General features: G+C 46.0%; 1 protein-coding gene across 4 annotated transcripts in view; it reads right to left on the reverse strand.

Annotated features, from left to right (window-relative positions):
* Positions 1–2,115: 2,115 nt before the first annotated feature.
* LOC149308513 (AT-rich interactive domain-containing protein 3A-like) overlaps positions 2,116–19,330 on the reverse strand; it is a 77,117-nt gene continuing 59,902 nt past the window's right edge. For 2 of the 4 annotated variants that reach the window (XM_089535878.1, XM_089535879.1), the window contains exons 5-9: positions 19,133–19,316; positions 13,015–13,262; positions 11,508–11,819; positions 10,940–11,029; positions 2,116–9,389 (exon numbers count right to left, since the gene is read on the reverse strand). In XM_089535878.1, the coding sequence (XP_089392004.1) occupies positions 9,202–9,389; positions 10,940–11,029; positions 11,508–11,819; positions 13,015–13,262; positions 19,133–19,316 (1,022 nt within the window). In that variant the 3' untranslated portion in view covers positions 2,116–9,201. The remainder of the gene's footprint in view (positions 9,390–10,939; positions 11,030–11,507; positions 11,820–13,014; positions 13,263–19,132; positions 19,317–19,330) is intronic. The other 2 variants (XR_016282162.1, XR_016282161.1) reach the window with 2 other exon arrangements.

The raw sequence follows: 19,330 nt of genomic DNA on the forward strand, positions 1-19,330 counted from the left end.
AGAAGCTGGAAGGTGTCCAGAGAAAGGCGACCAAGATAGTTAAAGAATTCAAAGATATAGCCGTGTCCGTCTGTAGAATCAGCACGAAGAGAGATCTTGTAGTCTCACCTTTGAGACTAATGTGAAAGAAAGAAGTTGGCATATGAACTTTCATAGACTAAAGTCTTACTTCCTTGGTGGTTGGTTTGGTTTTGGTTTTGTTAGTGGGGCAGATGTATTTGTTATGTAATGTCTGTGATATTTGTTGTAATGGAATGTTAAAACTTATTTAATTTTTAAGTTTACTTCCTTTAGATGCAAGATAGTTGCTTCTCGGCCTTTTGGCTAAGATCAAGCATAGATGCAAGATAGTCAAAGGTCTGGAAGAATGACTTAAGGATCTGGGTATGTTTTACCTGGAGAAGACGGAGAGGTGACAATGGTAGAGCCATCCGCACATATTTGAAGGGATCTCGTGGTGGAGATGAAAGGAACTTCTTTTTCTGCTGAAGGTGATCAAGTGGATTCGGATGACAAGAAAGGAGATTCTACCTAAATGTTAGGAAGAACTTGACTAAAAGGTATGTCCATCAGGGGAATGGACTGCCTCAGAGGATGGGCCTTCTCTGTCACTTCTGGACATCTTTGAACAGAGTTTGGATGGGCCTCTCTCAGGAGTGCTTTTGTAGAACTAAGTCACAGTTAAGTCGAAGACTTTCATGGCCGGCATCCATCGTTTTTTGTGGGTTTTTTGGGCTATATGTGGCCATGTTCTAGAAGAGTTTATTCCTGATGCTGGTGAAATCTCAGGAAGAAACTCTTCTAGGACATGGCCACATTGCCCCCCAAACCCACAAAAAACTAAGTCACAGTTAGTCTCGAAGGTGCTACAAGATCCCTTTGTACACTGAGAACTTAATGTGTACAAATAATCCGAATTTTCAAGCTCAGTGGTGGCTGATGATAGACATGTTAAGCCTTTCCTATTCAATCTTTGGTGCCCAACCAAGATGTTGTGACACCTCCTAACATACATTTTGTCTTGCCATGCATAACTTATTACAGTGCGCCCTTGCATTATGCAGGGTTCTGTTCCAGACCCCTCCGCGGAAGGTAAATTGCGTGCATGCTCGAGCCCCATTGAAAATAATGGGGCTTGCGCATGGTGCGCGGAGCACCATTAATCTCCTGCGTCAAAGGCGCCCGCGTACAACTTATAACACACATAAACAGGCAACCGTCTTTTTTCTTCCATTTTTCTTTAATATTTCTTCAACTTTACACGGTTACAATCATCTTAAATATTTCTGAAGTTTAAATACAATCTGCAATAATAATGTTATAAAATGTAAACTTTTCAGTGTTTTCTTTTTTTAAATTTCTCTCTTAAGTCACAAAGGTTTAATACCTGAATGTTTTGCGAAAAAAGTGATTTATTTTTCACTGAAAAAAAAACAACAACCCCAAAACAAAAGCTAAACACAAAAAAAACACAGAGGCCCGGAGAGACAAAAAAACACCTGGCTGCCCGGCGCCCACTGTTTTCAGAGGTAGAATGTGGTTTCTTTTACGATTTTATTGTTTCTTATTTACCTGAGTCAAAAGAACTACATACGCTGTACAGATTTTGCATATCCTTTCTATAGTCTTTCCATCCAAAAACCCCAAAGAAGGGGTGGGGGGGAAACCCTGAAATTACATCTCAACTTAAAAGTCACTATGCAAACAGAGAGAGAAGGGGAGAGCAAGTCCACCCCAAAAGCAACCCCCCTAACACAGTGTTTGTACAAACGCAACAACAGAAACAACCGGCAACTACTAACTAAAGCTGTCCCCCTCCCTCTTTGCAAGAATAAAATTAAACCAACGACAAACACCACTCTCTCCCCCCCCCCCCCCCGAAAATCTGATTGTGGGTCAAGCCAGTAGGAATTTTAAAAGCCTGAGAATTTAAAATGCAATATAGTGCCGGGCGCAAACCTTCTGAACGAACTTCTAGCCGCCTCTGCATTGTGCATCGAGTCTGTCGCCTTTTGCCCCAAGACTTCACCTTGGAAAGGCTCCATCTTCAACGACAACAACAACAACAAAAAAAAGGGGGGGTGTCTTCCCTAGTCTGCAATCTCCCCCCCCCCCCAAAAAAAAAAAACCCATCTTCTATGCCATGTCATCTTCCCCTTTCTAAAAACGGTGAGGATCTGGAATGTCCCTCTAGATCGGTGGTTCCCAAACTTTGTTCTTCCGAATGATTTGGACTTCAGTCCCCATCATTCTTGACTCTTGGCCAAGTTGGTTGGGGCTTCTGGGAGTCCATTTGTAGGAACCAAAGGTTGGGACCATCCTTGATCTAGATTGGTGTTTCCCAAACTTTGGTCCTCCAGCTGTTTTCATCTTCGACTCCCAGAAGCCCTAGACTGCTTGGCCAACAATCAGGAAATCTGGGAGCTGAAGTCCAAAAATCTGTAGGACCAAAGTTTAGGGACCACTGATCCAGATCATCACTGGTTGCAATCCACCATCTCGCTTCTCTGTGCCCCATTGCCAACTGCCCCCCAAATGTGACCAAGCTGAGGATGCAAATGGGACCCCTTCTTAGCATGGGATTCATAGTCCCACTAAACGGATGCATCAACGGAGATGCTGAAAATGCAACAAAACCTCAACACTCCTTCTATTCTCCCCGACTCACTGGCACAGCAACCAATTCTGAATTATAGCCTTGCACCCCCTTGTTGCACCCAGACCACCCCCATCCTATCCTGCACCCCAAATACAATCACATCAATTTTCCCCCTGAGTTACAATCCAACCCTTGTTCAAAAGCTTGGACGAAGAAATCTATTTTATATCCTGTCCCTTAAAAGAGAAAGACACACACGTATCACACACTCAAGGAAACCCTCCACAAGCATACACACTTAATATATTTATATATATAAATTTTTGATATAGAATCTTTCCATATCCACCTGCACATCTAAAAACCTATTTCACGGATGAGGAGAGAAATCCCAAGAGAATGAGGATAGCTGGATGCGCTAAACCAGTCGGAAAAGTCCCTTAATCGAAGATGGTCGGGGGAAAATTTGGTGATTAATCCAAATGGTTTCGGGGGGAAACGCGGCGAAAATGAGTGAGAAAATGGCAGAGCTGCGGCTTTAAAAAGGGAATCAATGTGCCTCACATCTGGCATTGAAAGTCAGGATATGTTATATTGCAACCTACGAAGCCAAGATTGTCAGCTCCTTTGCCATGTGTGCAAATCCAACCAGGATTGTTAGCTGGATTATTGTTTTAGTAAGAACAGATAAAACCACAGTCAACTCCTTTGCCATGCATGTAACTCAAACTAATTAACCAGCTTCTTCTTTTAGCATGAACTTGTAAAATCATACTTACCAGGGTCTAGAACAAGCCACGTTTTACAATTGTGGATTAAAGTTGCTCTTATATCGTGGCTTGTTCTGAAGCTGGTAACGCTAAATTTTTACCAGCTTGGAGGAAAACCAAAGTTTTTGTTGTTTGATCACAGAAAGGGGGGGAAATACACAGCGACAAGATTTGTGAATATTATCCAAACAAGTGCCTTCATCCCAAAAGGGACCTTGGAATGGGGAGGTATTTTGTGCCTCAAATTTGGACAAAATTTGGACCCCACTAACCGAGAGGGGTGTCCCAATGTCTTTTTGGCAGAGAATCCCACAAATAAAAATTTTGCAGCAACAAGGTGGGAATGGCCCATAGCATGGGAAAAAGAGAGGCATTACTTCCATGGAGCGAAAGGGAGGCTGGAGGGGTACGTGCCCCAATAAGGGATCCCAATTGTTTTATAGGTGCCCAACGCCTCCTCAAATGTTTGCTCAAAAAGGCATTGTGAAGAAGAGAGTGGCAAGGATGGCAATGGGGCAACATTCGCCACTGGCCACACCGATTACGCTGTTATGGTGCTATTTCTCCCACTCCACCATGACTGGGCAGCATTTAGCCCGCTTTATGGCCATGACATTCAGGCACACAAACATGCACATGTGCACAGACAAACCCTTTTCACAAGTGTTCAACCTACCCATATCATGATAAGGGTTTGGGAGGTGGCTACATACTTGAAACATGGGAAGATGGTGGCACACCAGAACCGTGCACCAAAATGCTTTTGATTTGGAGAAGGGTTGGGACTGAAGCCTTGGTTCAGATTAAACGAACCGAGTTTTTAAGTAACAATCACAGCAACAGGGGAAAAAAAGACTTCAATTTCAAAAAACACATGCTAAAATTCACCTTTCCTAGGAGGACTTGTGGTTTTCATCTCGATCCTTTCAGGGAGGAGACCAAACATTACTCAGCAGCTGAAGAAGACTGATATTGCTTGAAGTAATTGGTATCGATATCTCAAGTCAGTTCCTTTCCATCCTTTTCTAGGAGAGAGGGGACTGCGACTCAACCACCGTCCAATTTGGGAAAACTATTTCATTTATTTCCAGGTTTTCTATCCTGCCTTTTTCCCGCTTCCTCGGATATGGGACCCACAATGTGGCTTCAATTTTAGTACAGCTGAATCAAGGAATGAAAGTTTAAGGGTTTTGGTCCTCTCTGTCTTATAGCAGAACCACGAGTTGCAAGAAGGACAAGCTGCAAGAAACGCCTTCTGAGTTGTAGCTGGTAAATTAGAGGGGTCCCATCACCCCCAACAAGGCTCTATTTGTGTTGAAGAGCCACCCGTGCCAAGCAAATGCCAGTCTCCAGATTGCCACGTCAAGCATCCTGAAACGCAAGACATATATTATTATGGGTAGAATAAATTAGAGACCTGGGTGTCTCAGTAGGGCTTGGGAAGAACTTTTTGGCTATTTTTTAAAAAAAGTCAAAGATGGGACACGTTTCCAAAAGAAAGTCTGTGGCAAGGAAGGCCAAAGGCTGGATATTTAGTCAGAGGACACAGTGGGATGCTGGTAGATGGACAAATCGATGGGGAAATAAGTGGAGGACAGGGTGACTCTGAGCGTTGTACTAAAAACCGTCACCCAGAATGTTGGAAAGCTCTGAACATCAAAACCAAGGTATTGTCAGAATAAAAAAACTACAATGATTCAAGCTTGGCTGGGACTCAGGGTGTCAAAACCCCTCAAAATGTCACATAAGGCATGGCTGGCAATGTAGGGAGATTTTCTCCTAGCGGGATGCATTTAAGATCGAATGCCATCTAGGTGCCATGTTGCTTTGCCAACAACAGGTGAAACCTGGCAATGATTCCCTCTCAATGTGGCATGCCTTGGATGCCATCCTAACAGCAATGGCAGAATTGGCCTTCTCTTCAACCAAGAGCCAGAATCTAAATATATGAGACTTCCTCGCGCGCATGTCTCAAAACAAGCCATTATCACAGTGACTGCGGAAAAGGAGGTTCGAGAAGAAACGGAGACAAAGAAAAGGCTCTTTTTTTTTGTACCCAAAGATTAGATGCAGCAATTCCTTCCTAGACTTTTTCTGGAGTTTGGAGACAAGAGGGAAGACAAAGAGCCGGAGCTTTTGTTATGGAGCAGTAGCCAGAGGTTGTTTTCAGACATCACCCTACTTGCAAGGTTATAGTCACAGCGTTTTTGACACACAGTCACAGTCATTCTTTCAAAAGCAACTTCCTAAGCCATGCCCGTCCCTCTGCTAAACTGGAGACAAAACTTTACAGAAGCTACGGCATCCCTTCAAGCTCATCTCAAGCCTCCTTCTGTTCTTAATGGAGAATTGACTCCCTCAACCGGTCTGGTGTCCTCCGATTCAACATCCGACATGAGGGATCCCTTACCGGACAACGCTTGGTCAACTCTTCTCCAAAGGATCCAGCCCGCTAACCTGCAGTTTCTCGGAGGCATCCAGCCACTTCATCCTTTTGCATTTCACTTCATTCACGCCTTGACTGGCAAGAAAAGTTTTGAGTAAAAACAAAAACCAGATCCAGGTTGATCATGTATATTGATGCATTAACAAATTACAGGGTTAGTACAAAGATCTTGGCAAATAGACCCCAAAAGCAGCTCCAGAGGGCTGGAAACCCTTCCAGAGCCACTTTTTAAAAATAATATGGGATCTGATGAAAATGCTATTCCTGCCATCAGGTTTGTTCAGGATTTGGGTCTACAGTGCACAAGTCCACAGGTTTCATGTTTGATGGATGTAGCCCTTTTTCCTGATGAGACATCATAGTTAGCTTTTGTCCAGAATGCCCCTTCTGACAGCAGAATCTCTCACTGATGGAATATGAGAAGTAAATGAATGACAAAATACATGTAGAGAGCAAGGGTTAACATTGTGGGGGGAAATGCCATTTCCCTTTAATTTCAGATGGGGATTGCAATGCTGAAAAAGTGAGTCAGTTCCAGGAAGGAGAAAAAAAAATACCATTTTCATTTAATTTCAGGTGGAAATTGTAATGCTAAAAATGGGTCCATTATAGGAAGGAACACAATTGGTTGGTGGGAAGTTTGGGGTGACTCGAATTCAAGGCCCATTAAAAATTGATTAATGGCCAAGTTACGGTTGGATTTGCCCATTCTAGCCATACTATAAAAACTCAAATGTAGATCCACATATCAGCAATTACCTCTGGCTCACATGTCTGTATACGCTTTTGGAGACAGCATGGAAACTATCTCTCTCCAGCCTAGCATGGGTGGGATTCCTGCTCCCATCTTCCACAGACAGCAAGGTTAACAGGCGTTGTAGTCCACTGCAAAGAGAAAATGACTTACATTGACCCCTGAGGACAACTTTGGCTCTTTCACTTCTGTCTGGAGTGCTTTTTCTCAATGAGTCAGCAAGAGTTTTAATGCAAGATGTGAGGCTGTGAAAAAGAAAGTCAAATTTGCATCAACCCGTGAAAGCGTCCAAAGGGAAAAGGTATCAATGTATTTGATGGTGCTCACAACGATTTGGCAACATTTGTCTAGTCCAACAAAAGAGGTAGCTGGAGGAGAGACGTCCTCCAAGCCCATAAAAATGCTTAAGGAAACCCACAGATGAAATTTTAACAGAAAGGCTTTGCCTCCAAGGCAGGTTTGTTCATCCCAGCTCTTGAGGACCATTCTCATCTTTAGCTCCCAAGCTCCATCGATCCCATAACCAAATGAATCTTTTTGCTAAAAACATCTGCCTCGCCTACCCGTGTCCTTTCCCAGAAGAACATTGACCTTCGAGATGTTTTGGGCTGCAAGTCCCAGCATGGTCAATGATGGGGAGTCTGGGAGTTGTAGTCCAAAACATCTAGTAGCTTTTAAGACAGTAAGCAAGCCTGATTGTCTTTGTCAGGTATCTCTAAACCGTTGCCAAAACAAAAAAGGTGGAGGAACAACTTCACCTTCTCTGAGTTTGCCTGCTTAATGAATGCAACCAAACACCAGAAATGAAGCCAGTTTAAAAATTAATTGCAGAAGAATGCCTTCCATCCTTCCTCATGCCTTCAAAAAATGTAATTTTGCAGTGGTCTTGACATTTTGTCTTGGCATGCTCCGATACCACCCAAGGATAGCAATGATGGTTAAAACTAGTTCCACTGTAAGTACAGTTTGGAAAGAAGCAAAAGATCTTCTCTCTCATTGCAGTCCCAAGTCCCAACCTCAAGCTGTGGGGCTGCTTTGATGAATTTCAAGCCACAGCCACAAAAGCAGTTGGTGGCTTTTGCTATCTGAATAGCAAAAGCACAGAATAGCATAGCAGAGAACAGAAGAGAAGATGTGAGATTCTGATGAGAAAAATAAAATCTTCAAGAGCTGGAGAACTTGGAAAAGTCAGTTTAGGGGGATGAAAACTTTGGATTCTACAGTTCACCAAACTAGGTTACCCAAGCCCTGGTCAAAGATCAAATGGATCAAACTCACATACACATGCACACACATTATCCAAACAGGAGGGCAGCTCTGTACAAAAATACCATCCTATGAAACGCTAAAATTGTCGTTTGAAGGTTGCCCGCTCCATATATAAAACCACCTGAGCTCCTTATCCAGGGATACATCACACCCCACATGCACATTTACCTTTGCCAAAAAACCCAACCACAAATTGGTGGAGGAAAGGCTGCCCCAAACATCACCCGCCAGAAGACAAAAAAGCACATTTCAGAGTACTTTTCTCCCTCCAGAAATGCAAATATATAACATTTGCGTCAGAGGTCTGATACTATTATTATTTTTTTCCTTTTGGTTGCCCTTTGAGAATGAAAAAAGGACGTGCATTTACAACCCAGTTCCTAAATATTCTTTATATGACTTTTGAATAAAGCTTTTGTGTCACCATCCCTTCCCGCAAGCAGTAAATTCATTGTTTGGTTTTTAAAAACTCTTATAATTTGTCTCCTCTCACCCAACGCAAGCAAGATCCCAGTTCTCCCCTATCCTGCCCTCCCCCAAATAATAGTTAAAAACACAACATTTTTAAAGACACACAGTGCAAAGTGTGGATTCGCATGAGGTAAGGAGTTAACAGGCCTGCAATGAATTGCATCCAAAAATAAAAGCTAAACCGCACAGTGTTTTTATCTGGCTCAGACTTGGAATGGCATCTTTCCCGACCCATCACCCCAGTTTTAAGAAAAAGCTTTTCTTTCAACGTTTCCCTTTAAAGAGGGAAAGAAAGAGGCGGAAGGAGGAGACCGAAGGGAGAGGTCTTGGCTCCAGCCCACCTTTTCTCACCAAAAAAAGTGAGCATCAAGTTTTGGTTTCATATTTGGTGTTGCGCTACAGTACCGGGGGAAATAAAAGGGTTTGCATCTCCCCGGCTCTTTTTAAAATTATTACTCTGGGTTTCTCAGCTTGGACTGACCCTCCCAGCAGGAATTGGAGTGGAAAAGCAAAACAGGCTGTTTGCTCCACTTCCAACAAACCTCAAAGTCCTGGGGGGAAAGAGGAGCCAGGAACATACTTGCAGCGATGCCCAAAAAAACCCCCCGTAAGGTTGTGGCACCCCAAATCCGTAACATCCCAGATTGTCGCTTAGGCATAGGGGTCCGAGGTGTCAAAAAGTGAGCAAGGCATGATATCACAACCACACGCATACAGGCAAACACACAAATACTCGCGCGTCTCCGTGGGGGGCAGAGAAACCAGGGAGGGAAAGTGGCATCCAGATTGTGCCTTCTGATTAACGTGGGCATCCAATCTGGGCCTTTTTGATTGACTTGGGTGGCGGAGGAAGGAGAGGAGGAGGAATCGGCGGAGGAGAAGGTGGCGGGGTTTAAGGCGACGAGGCGTTGGTTGAGGTAGATGTCGCGGCCGTGGGCAAACCCACGGTGCCACTGGTGGGGCCGGCGCCGCTGTTGTTGCTGGTGGTACCGGTGGTGCCACTGCTGGAATTCTGGCCACTGTTGGCGTTTCCTTTGTTGAGGGAAGACAACGTTTCTGGAGTTTGGGCAAACAACACACCTGTCGAAGGGAAGAAAAGAATGAGGGCGTTAAAAGATGTGTGGTGGCCATGCCCTATCCCAAAGGCATCACTATGGCAGTATGGGGGATGTGGGCACACTGGGTGGCAACCTAACAGGGCTGACACCACTGTTCCCCAAATGTCTGCCCTTTACAGAAATGGACTGTGAGGTTTGCCTGCATCCCTTTAAAATGCTGGATAATAAAATTTATTATTATTATTATTATTATTATTATTATTATTATTATTTTCCCGCCACCCCTCAAGGTGGGATACAACATATAGGCCCTTGGTATCCGCTGGGTTTGGTTCCAGGATCCCCCATGGATCCCATAATCTGTGGATGTTCAAGTCCCATTACATACAATGGGGTATTATTATTATTACAGTGGCTCCCTTGGTATCCGCTGGGATTTGGTTTCAGGACACAGACACAGACACAGACACACACACGCCATACCAAAATCCATGATGCTCAAGTCCCAATAAATACTGTGAGATAGTAAAATGGTATCCCTAATAACAACAACAACGTTTATTGATTAGCCCATAGGCTTTCTCAAAATACAACAAATGCAACAAAATTTGTATAACCACTGTAGAAGCACTCCATATAAAAAAGGTTAAATAAAAAGGATATAAAAAAATGAAGAAGTAAAAATATAAATACAATAGATAATAATCCATGTGTCCCAAATAGAAAATGGCAAAATCAAGGTTTGCGTTTTGGAATGTATATTTTTATGGAATATTTTCAAGCCATTCAACTGGAGGAAGAGGAGTCCATACTCTTCAACTGTCCTGATTTGACAGGGAAAATCCTCTGTCATCCCACCTTTTCAGCTGCTTTTAAAATGAGAATTTATACACCAATTTAAACAAATTTAGCCCTGCTTTATTTACATATTTATCATAGGATATCCTACTTGGTAGGTATGCAATATCCTCCATATTTAAGGCCAGCTTTAAGGTTGCTATCATATATTCATCACCTATCTTGCATTAAAACCTCCTATTACAATAATTGGGAAGAAAGGAAATTGTTGGTTTATTTCTTCCCACTGATACTCTAAGATCTCCCAAATATTAGAATCATAATATTTTGAGCCTCTTGGGGGAATGTACACATTAATGCAGCTCAACACTGTCAGGTTTGCTGTGAAAGCAGCTAAACTTAGATTAGACTTGGAGGATAAAGGCCTGCAGGGGAATCTGCAGTAAACAGTTTACATTAATTTGAATGGAGTATGGAAAATTGTGATATGTTTTTGTATGAAATACTTTTATAATTTTAGTGTAAACATATTGCTCTATCTGCTATAGAGCTAACTGACTGCAGACGTTTTAAACGGTTTTAATTATTTTTGTAATTTGATGGCTATAACCTGTATTTGGTTGTCATGAATAAACTGTTCAGCTTTTAAAATGACCCAGTTTTCTCCACTCCGCCTGGCTTTGTCCTCAGCTTACTTCAATTGCTGTAAAACCAGGACCTTGCTGGCATCCTCTCCATCCATTCATTCCCTTCCGGACTGGGCTTCCCTGTTACCTGTATAAACTATCCCATTGATCTCGACCGACATGCTGATGCTGTTGGTGCCGTTGGTGGCTGGGTTCATAGCAGAGTCTTGGCGGTTTTCTGCAAGAAAGCAAATGGGGGTTGAGAGAAGTCAGTGCTCTGTAGCCACAGATTTCTTTTATCCATGGATTGAAGCATCCACACCCTGAAAATATTTTAAAAAATAAATACAGTGGGGGGCCTTGGTATCCGCTGGGGTTTGGTTCCAGGACCCCCACATGGGTACCAAAATCCATGGATGCTCATCCCATGAGATGATGATTATTATTGGTTATATTATTATTATTGTTACTACTACATTGGGCCCTTGGTATCCACTGGGGTTTGGTTCCAGGACCTCCCATGGACACCAAAATCCATGGATGCTCAAGTCCCATTCAATACAATGGCATCCCAAAATGGTGTCCCCGATATATAACGGTAAAATCAAGGCTAGCTTTTTGGGATGTGTGTATTTTTTGCACTATCTGTAAGCCATGGATGAAGGATCTGTGGGCAAGGAGGGATGACTGCAAATGAGTAAGGTGACCATGCTGACCTGGCGAGCGCCTCCCTTGGCTGTTGATCCGGATGCTCATGGGCAGCTGGGTGGTCATGGCTAGCAGGTTCTGCTGGATGGCTCGCTGCATCAGGCGCTGCTGTTCCTCCGTCACCAGTGCCATCTTCTTCTCAGGGGGCTCCCCGGATTCCAGTTTTTCCCGCAGTTGCTCCAGCGCCACTGCCTGCGCAGCCACGGCAGCCTGAGCCGCTGCAGCTTGCACGGCCGCGGCCTGGGCAGCAACAGATGAGTGGCCGGCCAGCGAGACGGGCAGGCAGGTGGGCACAGCGATAGGGATCGCTGCGTCCTCCTCTATGTTTGTTGCAAAGGTGGAATTGGGCATGGGGAAAGACAAAAGGTACAAATGTTGTTGTTATTTTAAAAGAAAGGGCTTATTTTACACAGGAACGAGTTGCAATCTTTAAACCAGGGATGGGGATTGTCAAGATCGCCCAGCAAGACTATTTTTGCAGCCCCCAACCCTGCATTTGCCAACCTGAGGAAGAAAGGAGAAACGTTGCTCCTGGCAAACCTTCTTTAAAAAAAAAAAAAGAGTCTGCCAAGGGATCTTGCAGCATCTTTGTGATGAATGAGAAGAGAGACATTGGTCGCATGAGCTTTCAAGTAGATCCTTCTGCAGACTGATTTTACAGTTTAAAATTGGAAAATTGGAACTATCAAAACCAAAAGCACTCTGCACAGGCTCTGTTTCCCCCTGACCCTCTAAGGCAGGGATGAGAAAAATGCAATTTTTCTGAGACTACCAGGGGGTCAAACATATATCCCTATCTATCTATCTATCTATCTATCTATCTATCTATCTATCTACAGATGTCCCTCCCTTTCCGTGGGCTAGGAATCTGCAGTCTTACTCTTCGCAGGAGGGACAAACGTCCATTAATAAAATGGTGGTGTGCTCCCACGCGTACCCTATTATTTTCTATGGGACTTGAATTTGTGCAAGTCGCCCTTTTTCTAATGGATCACCCGTGAATTGGGAGGGGCTACTATATATAGGTAGATAGATATAGATATAGCCCCAAAATGCCCTTTAAGGGTGTATGGTAGGCATTTCCACCACATTTGGTGCCATGTTCGAACATTCCCCCTCCCAGAATATTATTTCCATCGCATCACGCTTGGCAGGAAATCGAGCCATGTGCAGAAACGATTCAGCCAGAGCCATGCTGTTCAATACACTTGAGTGTCTCCCACTTAATTCTTTAGGGGTGCATAGGTGGCATTTCCACCACATCCGGAGCCCCCCCCCCCCCCCAAGTCCTGCCACGTTCAAACATTTCCGCCTCCCCAGATTATTATTTCCACTGCATTGGCAGGGAATGGTGCCATGGACAGAAATCATTTAGCCAGAGCCATGCTGTCCAGTGCACCTGAGTGTCATCTAATTAACTCTACAAAGTTCCTGAGACACAAGGAAACCTTGCCAGGTACCCTTGGCACATCTTCTCCCATCATCCTGCTTAAGAGAAAAGGAGGCAGCCCTTACCTTTCTTGATTTTTGGAACTGGGGTGACAGGGTTTCCATTGGTAGCCATGGCCAGTCCCAATGTTGGTACTTGGATTTTTGGGGAGGACAACATGGAGTGGGTCCCGCTGGGGGAGTATGTGAAGATGGAGCTGCCGAATCCTTGCCGTCGACCCTCCCGCCGGTTGCTGTCGATGGCGGCCTGCAGCTCATTGGGGTTGCTCAGTCCTTGCTTCTCGCACTCGTACGGGTACAAGTACTTCATGTACCTTTTCCAGGGAAAGCAAAAAAGGAGAAGCACATGCACAGATCAAGTCACACTCTCTCAGCCTCATTGCAAACCTCCTCTGAACAAAACTGGCTAAGAAAACCCTGTGATAAGATCACCTTAAGGTCGGGAATGACTCGAATGCACACAACAATACAAACATACAGTGGGACCTTGATATCCACTGGGGTTTGGTTCTAGGACCAACACCACCTCCCATGGATCCCGAAATCCATGGATGCTCAAGTCCCATTTAATATAATGGCATAATAAAATGGTGTCTATATAATGAGACTGAAGCATCCACTGATTTTGCTATCCACAGGGGATCCTGGAACCAAACCCAGTGGATACCAAGGGCCCACTGTATACATTTTTAAAATATTTTCAAGCCATGCATGCTTGAATCCATGGATTAAAAAAAAATCTATGGATTTATACTGACTGTATAAAGATCACAAACAGAAATCATTTCAAATCCACCAAACCAAATCAATTCGGGGCACCACAATTCAGCAGCAGACACAAGAGGACAAGGCTGATGCCACCAAAGTCACCCACCACGAGAAACAAGATGTGTCCTAAGAAAGGTGACCAAGATGGCCAAAGGCCTGGAAAACCAAGCCTTAGGAGGAACGAATGAAGGATCTGGGGTTGCTTAGCCTGGAGAAGAGAAGATGGAGAGGGGCCATGATATGGCCGTCTTTAAACACATGAAAAGATGACGCCAGCTTGCTTTCTGCTGCTCCAAAGCCTAGGACGCAAATCAATGGATTCGGATGCAAGAAAAGAGATTCCATCTGATCGAGTCTCCCACAAACTCTGGTCCTCCAAATGTCTTGGACATCAGCTCCCAGAATTCCTGACTGTTGTCCAATCTGTCTGGGGCTTCTGGGAGCTGAAGTCCAAAACACCTGGATGACCAAAGTTTGGGAACCGCTGATCTAAACATTAAGAAGAACTCCTGGCAGCAAGATCTGTTTGCCTGTGGAACGGACTGCCTTGGAGAGTGGTGGACTCTCTCCATCTTTGGAAGTCTTTGAACTGAGGTTGGATGGGCATCTTTCAAGCTGCATTGCAGGGGATTGGAATAGATGGTCTTTGGGGTCCCTTCCAACTCTAGTATTCCATCCTTGGATTCTGTGAGCTGTTCAACCGTGGGATGGGCTGCCTTGGAGGGTGCTGGACTCTCCGTCTTTGGAGGACTTCAAGCAGAGGTTGGTAGAGCATCTTTCAGGGATGTTCTCCTTGTGTATTCTTGCAGGTGAGGATTGGACTGGATGACCTTTGGGGTCCCCTTCCAGTTCTATGAATCTAAGACAGTATAGATCTCAGCATCTTCCTCCAGCCACTGGCTGCCTTTCTGGCCCGTGAGTCTAGAACAGGGGTTGGCAACCCCCGGCCCATGGGCCAGATCCGGCCCGCCGAGGCCAGGGGACCAGGCCTCTCGCACGAGAGACCTTTGGGGGGCCGCTGGCCTCCATGGAGGCCGGGAAGGAGCCCCAGGGGCCAACCTCCTCCCTCCTTCCTGGCCTCCATGGAGGCCGGGAAGGAGCCCAGGGCTGCAAGGGCCGTGGCAGAGCCCAGAAGGCAGCCTGCCCAAGCCCTTCCCTTCGGCCGAAAGGGCCCCTTGGAGCCCTTTTGGCCGAAGGGAAGGGCCTGGGACGGGTGCCCAAGCCCTTCCCTTCGGCCTCCCTCCCCTTCGGCCGAAAGGGCCCCTTGGAGCCCTTTTGGCCGAAGGGAAGGGCCTGGGACGGGTGCCCAAGCCCTTCCTTTCGGCCGAAAGGACCCCTTGGAGCCCTTTTGGCCGAAGGGAAGGGCCTGGGACAGGTGCCCAAGCCCTTCCCTTCGGCCTCCCTCCCCTTTGGCCGAAAGGGCCCCTTGAAGCCTGTTCAGCCGAAGGAAGGGACCGAGGAGGAGAGGGCAGGCACACGCTTCCTCCTCCCCTCGGGGCTTCGGCAGACCTGAGGTGTCCTTCGGAGGACAACTCAGGCCTGGTAAAGCCCTGAGGCTCCGCCCCTGGAGGGTGGAAGCTCCACCTCCGGCACACGGCCCCACCCCTGGAGGGTGGAAGCTCCCCCCGCCTTCGGCCCCCCAGTTGTCTGAGGGACAGCAACCCCGCCCCTGGCTCAAAAAGGTTGCCTTCCCCTGTCCTGGAGGGTTTCAACCTTTGCTGAAATTGCTCATCCCTGGCTTGGTGCCTTTTAACTCTTTATCTTTGCTATCAGAAAGTCTTAACACCTTTCTCCTGGCTTCTGCTTTAAGCCATTAGACAGATCTCAGGCCTCTTTCTGTTGCCAAAAGAGAGGGGAGAAACCTGTAAAGAGAAACCTGAAAGCCTGTTTTATCCCCCCCTGAGACTCCACCGATGCTGCATCCGCACTGCAGAAATAATCTACTTTGACGCCGCTTTAACTTCCATGGCTCAGTGCTGTGGGATTCTGGAAACTGCAGTTTGTGTGGCACGATCCAGTAAGTTGAATCTCTTCTGGCAGGTCATTCCACAATTTGTGGGCGGCTGATGAAAAAGTCCTCCGGCTGATGGTTGCCAACCTAGTTCTGGCTGACTGTGAAAAATGTTCATGAGAGGACCTGAGTGTTCGAGGTGGATTATATAAGACAAGGTGATCCCATAGGTAACCTGGATCCAAACCATGTAGGGCTTGAAAGCAGTGGTTCCCAACCTCTTCTATGTCCCAAGACCCCTAGGAAATGTTTGGTTAATGTTTGCACCCTCTGTTGTTGTTGTTGTTGTGTGCCTTCAAGTTGTTTCCAACTTATGGCGACCATAAGGCAAACCTTTCCTGGGGTTTTCTTGGCAAGATTTCTTCAGAGGGGGTTTGCCATAGCCTTCCCCTGAAGCTGAGAGTGTGTGACTTGCCCAATGTCACCCAGGGGTTTTTATGGCTGAGCTGGGACTTGAACCCTAGTCTCTACAGTCGCAAGCTCAATGCTCAAACCACGACACTGTGCTGGCTCTTTTTGCACCCCCTATGAAACCTATGGAGAGGAAGAAGTCTAATTTCTAATTTTGGAACCGCATACGATACTCGCAGGTGAGCAAACTGAGCTTAAAAAGTTAGCTTTTAACTCAGTGCATAAAATGCAAACCTAAATTGGGCAATTTAGATTCTAATCTATTCTGGGAAAAACAAAGTAAATGGTAAAATTCCAATGGTGAGCAGAAAATGCAAGGACGTCTTTGCTCCTGCTTCTCGTTCCTGATTTTGTCAAGATGGGTTCCTGGGAACGCTCTTGCACACCAAGGCAAGCAAAGCAGACCTTGGCACTCTTCCTTCCTCCTTTCCCTCCTAGCCCTGCAGCAATTCAGGGGTTAAAGGTCTGCCTCCCCCACTTTCTAAATTCCATCCCCTCCAAACACACGCCCTCCAAATCCCCTTCAGCCACCTGGCCCTCTGCATTCCAGACTAATTAACTTGAGCCTTGATTAGGGAGGATGCAAACGAGGGAGGGAGGGAAGAACGGAGAGGTGGAAGGAGAAAGGAAGGCGGAGGGAGGGTGCCCAGTCTCCCACAGGCGCCCGAAGGAAAAAATGGTGGAATCTGTCTGCTTAGAATCACAGAATCCTAGAGTTGGAAGAGACCCCAAGGGCCCTGAGCCAGTCCAACCCCTTTCTGCCATGCAGGAACTCTCAATCAAAGCATCCCCATTGACAGATGGCCATCCAGCCTCTATTTAAAGACCTCCAAGGAAGGAGACTCCACCATAATCTCCGAGGAAGAGTGTGTTCCTCTGTCGAACAGCCCTTACTCCCAGGACGTTCCTCCTAATGTTGAGCTGGAATCTCTTTTGCTGTAGCTTGCATCCATTGCTCTGGGCCCTAGTCTCTGGAGCAGCAGAAAACAAGCTTGCTCCCTCCTCAATATGACCTCCCTTCAAATATTTAAACAGGACTATCATCATATTACCTCTTAACATTCTCTTCTCCAGGCTAAACATCCCCAGCTTCCTAAGTCTTTCCTCATAGGGCTTCATGGTTTCCAGATCCTTCACCATTTTAGTCATCCTTTCCTTGCTTCCTTTGTCCTTCCCTCCCTTCCTTCCTTCTTTGCTCTCTCTCTCTTTTTCCTTCCTTTCTTCCTCTCCCTCTTTCTTTTCTCCCTCTCCCTCTCTCACTCTTTCCTTTCCTTCTCTCTCTTCTTCCTTCTTTCCTTCCCTACTCTCCCTTCCCTTCTTTCTTTCTTTCCTCCCCCTCCTCCCTCCCTCTCCTCTCTCTATAAAATGAGAACAACTTCCTTCCTTCCTCTCTCTCTCCTGCCTTTTTCCTTCCTTGCTCACTTACCTTCTTCCTTTCCTTTCCCTTCCTCTTTCTTTTCTTTATTCTTCCCTCTTTCCCTCTTCCCTCTACTCCCCACCTCCCTTCCTCTCTTTCTATAAATTGAAACAACTACATTCTTTCCTTCCTTCCTTGCTCTCTCCTTTCTTTCTTCTCCCCTCTGTCTCCTTCCTGTCTTCCTTCCTTCCTTCCTTTCTCTCACTCCCTCCTTCCTTCCTCCTTCCCTTTCTTTCTTTCTCTTTCTTTTCTCCTTCCTCTCTCCTCCCTCCCTCCCTCCCTCCCTCTCACCTTTCCTTCACTCCTCCCTCTCTCTCTCTCACACACAGCATACTCTCAAAGTTGTTTCAGACTTATGGGGACTTAAAGGTAAAGCTATCATTGGCAAGGTTTGTTGAATGGTGGTTTGCCTTTGCTTTCCTCTGACACAGTCTCAGAGGAAAGCAAAGGCAAACCACCATTCAACAAACCTTGCTGAGCTGGGATTCAAACCCTAGTCTTCAGAGGAACCCTATCCCAACACCCAGACCCTTATCCCACACAACCACTATCCCATTAACAGTGCAGGATCTCCAGCTAGACTGCAGCAGTTCCCAACCTTTGACCTTCCATGTGTTTGGGACTTCAGATCCCAGAAGCCCCAGCCAACTTAGTTAGGAATTATGGGAGCTGAAGTACAAATCATCTGGAGGACCCAAGATTGGGAACCCTGAGCAAGAGCATCCCCAGCAAGGAGTTGTCCAGCCTCTTTTGGAAGACCTCCAGGGAAGGAGACCCGTCCACCTCCATAAGTCATGGGTTCCATGGTCCAACCACTCTGGTGGTCAAGACGTTCCTTCTAATGTCCCATCAAAACCTAACTTCCTATAACTTCAGAACTTTAGAGCTGGTCCTTCCTTCTGGGGCAGCAGAGAGCAAGCCATCACCTTCCTTTCTGTGAAAGCCCTTGAAATATTTCAACATGGACCACCATGTCATCCTGTCTTCTCTTCCAGGATAGCTGATATTTCAACAACATGGACCACCATATCTTCTCTTCCATGATATCTGAAGGAAGATCCTAGAGAAGATGGAGCCAGCTTGTTGTCGGCTGCTCCAGAGACTAGAACCCAAGCCAGTGGATCCAAAGTTCAAGAAAAAGAGCCCAAAATATTAGGAAGAACCTTGTGACTGGAAGAACTGATCAACAGTGGAATAGACTGCCTTGGAGGGTGGCAGCCTCTCCATCTTTGGTGGCCTTCAAACCAAGGTTAGATGGTCATCTCTGAGGAATGCTTTAGCTGTGGACAGCTGGGGGTTGAACTAAGTGGCCCTTGTGGCCCCTTCCAACACTATGAATCCACCCATTCCCCATGAGATCTACATTTGGTGGGGAGGAAAAGGCGGTGCCCCCACCTACATGTGGGGCTCCTTGGAGAAATGGAGAACCTCCTGCCTGATAGACAACAAGAGCTGAACGTTGGGTTAAACTGGGGATTCTCTCCACATTTTGTCCACCACCCAAAATGAATATCTCCAAAATGGAAGCCAGGTTTCAGAGGGAACCTCACAAACAAGTCCAGGGAGATGGGCCTTACTGAGTGCGCAAGGTGAAGGCGGCGCTGGTGATGGAGGTGGGGAGGTTCAGGCCCTTGGTGATCTCCCGCCACAGTTTCTTGTTGATGACTTCTACCAGGCCGCCCTTCTCGGTCACCAAGACGTAGAGCATGTAGAGGTCGAGCACTTGTTTGGCCATGATTGGGATTCGGTTCACAGGCGTCCCTGTGAAGCGGAGA

Source organism: Sceloporus occidentalis, unplaced genomic scaffold, assembly GCF_023333645.1.
Source record: "Sceloporus occidentalis isolate IW3139 unplaced genomic scaffold, rSceOcc1.0.p SCAF_8, whole genome shotgun sequence".
Lineage (NCBI taxonomy): Eukaryota > Metazoa > Chordata > Lepidosauria > Squamata > Phrynosomatidae > Sceloporus > Sceloporus occidentalis.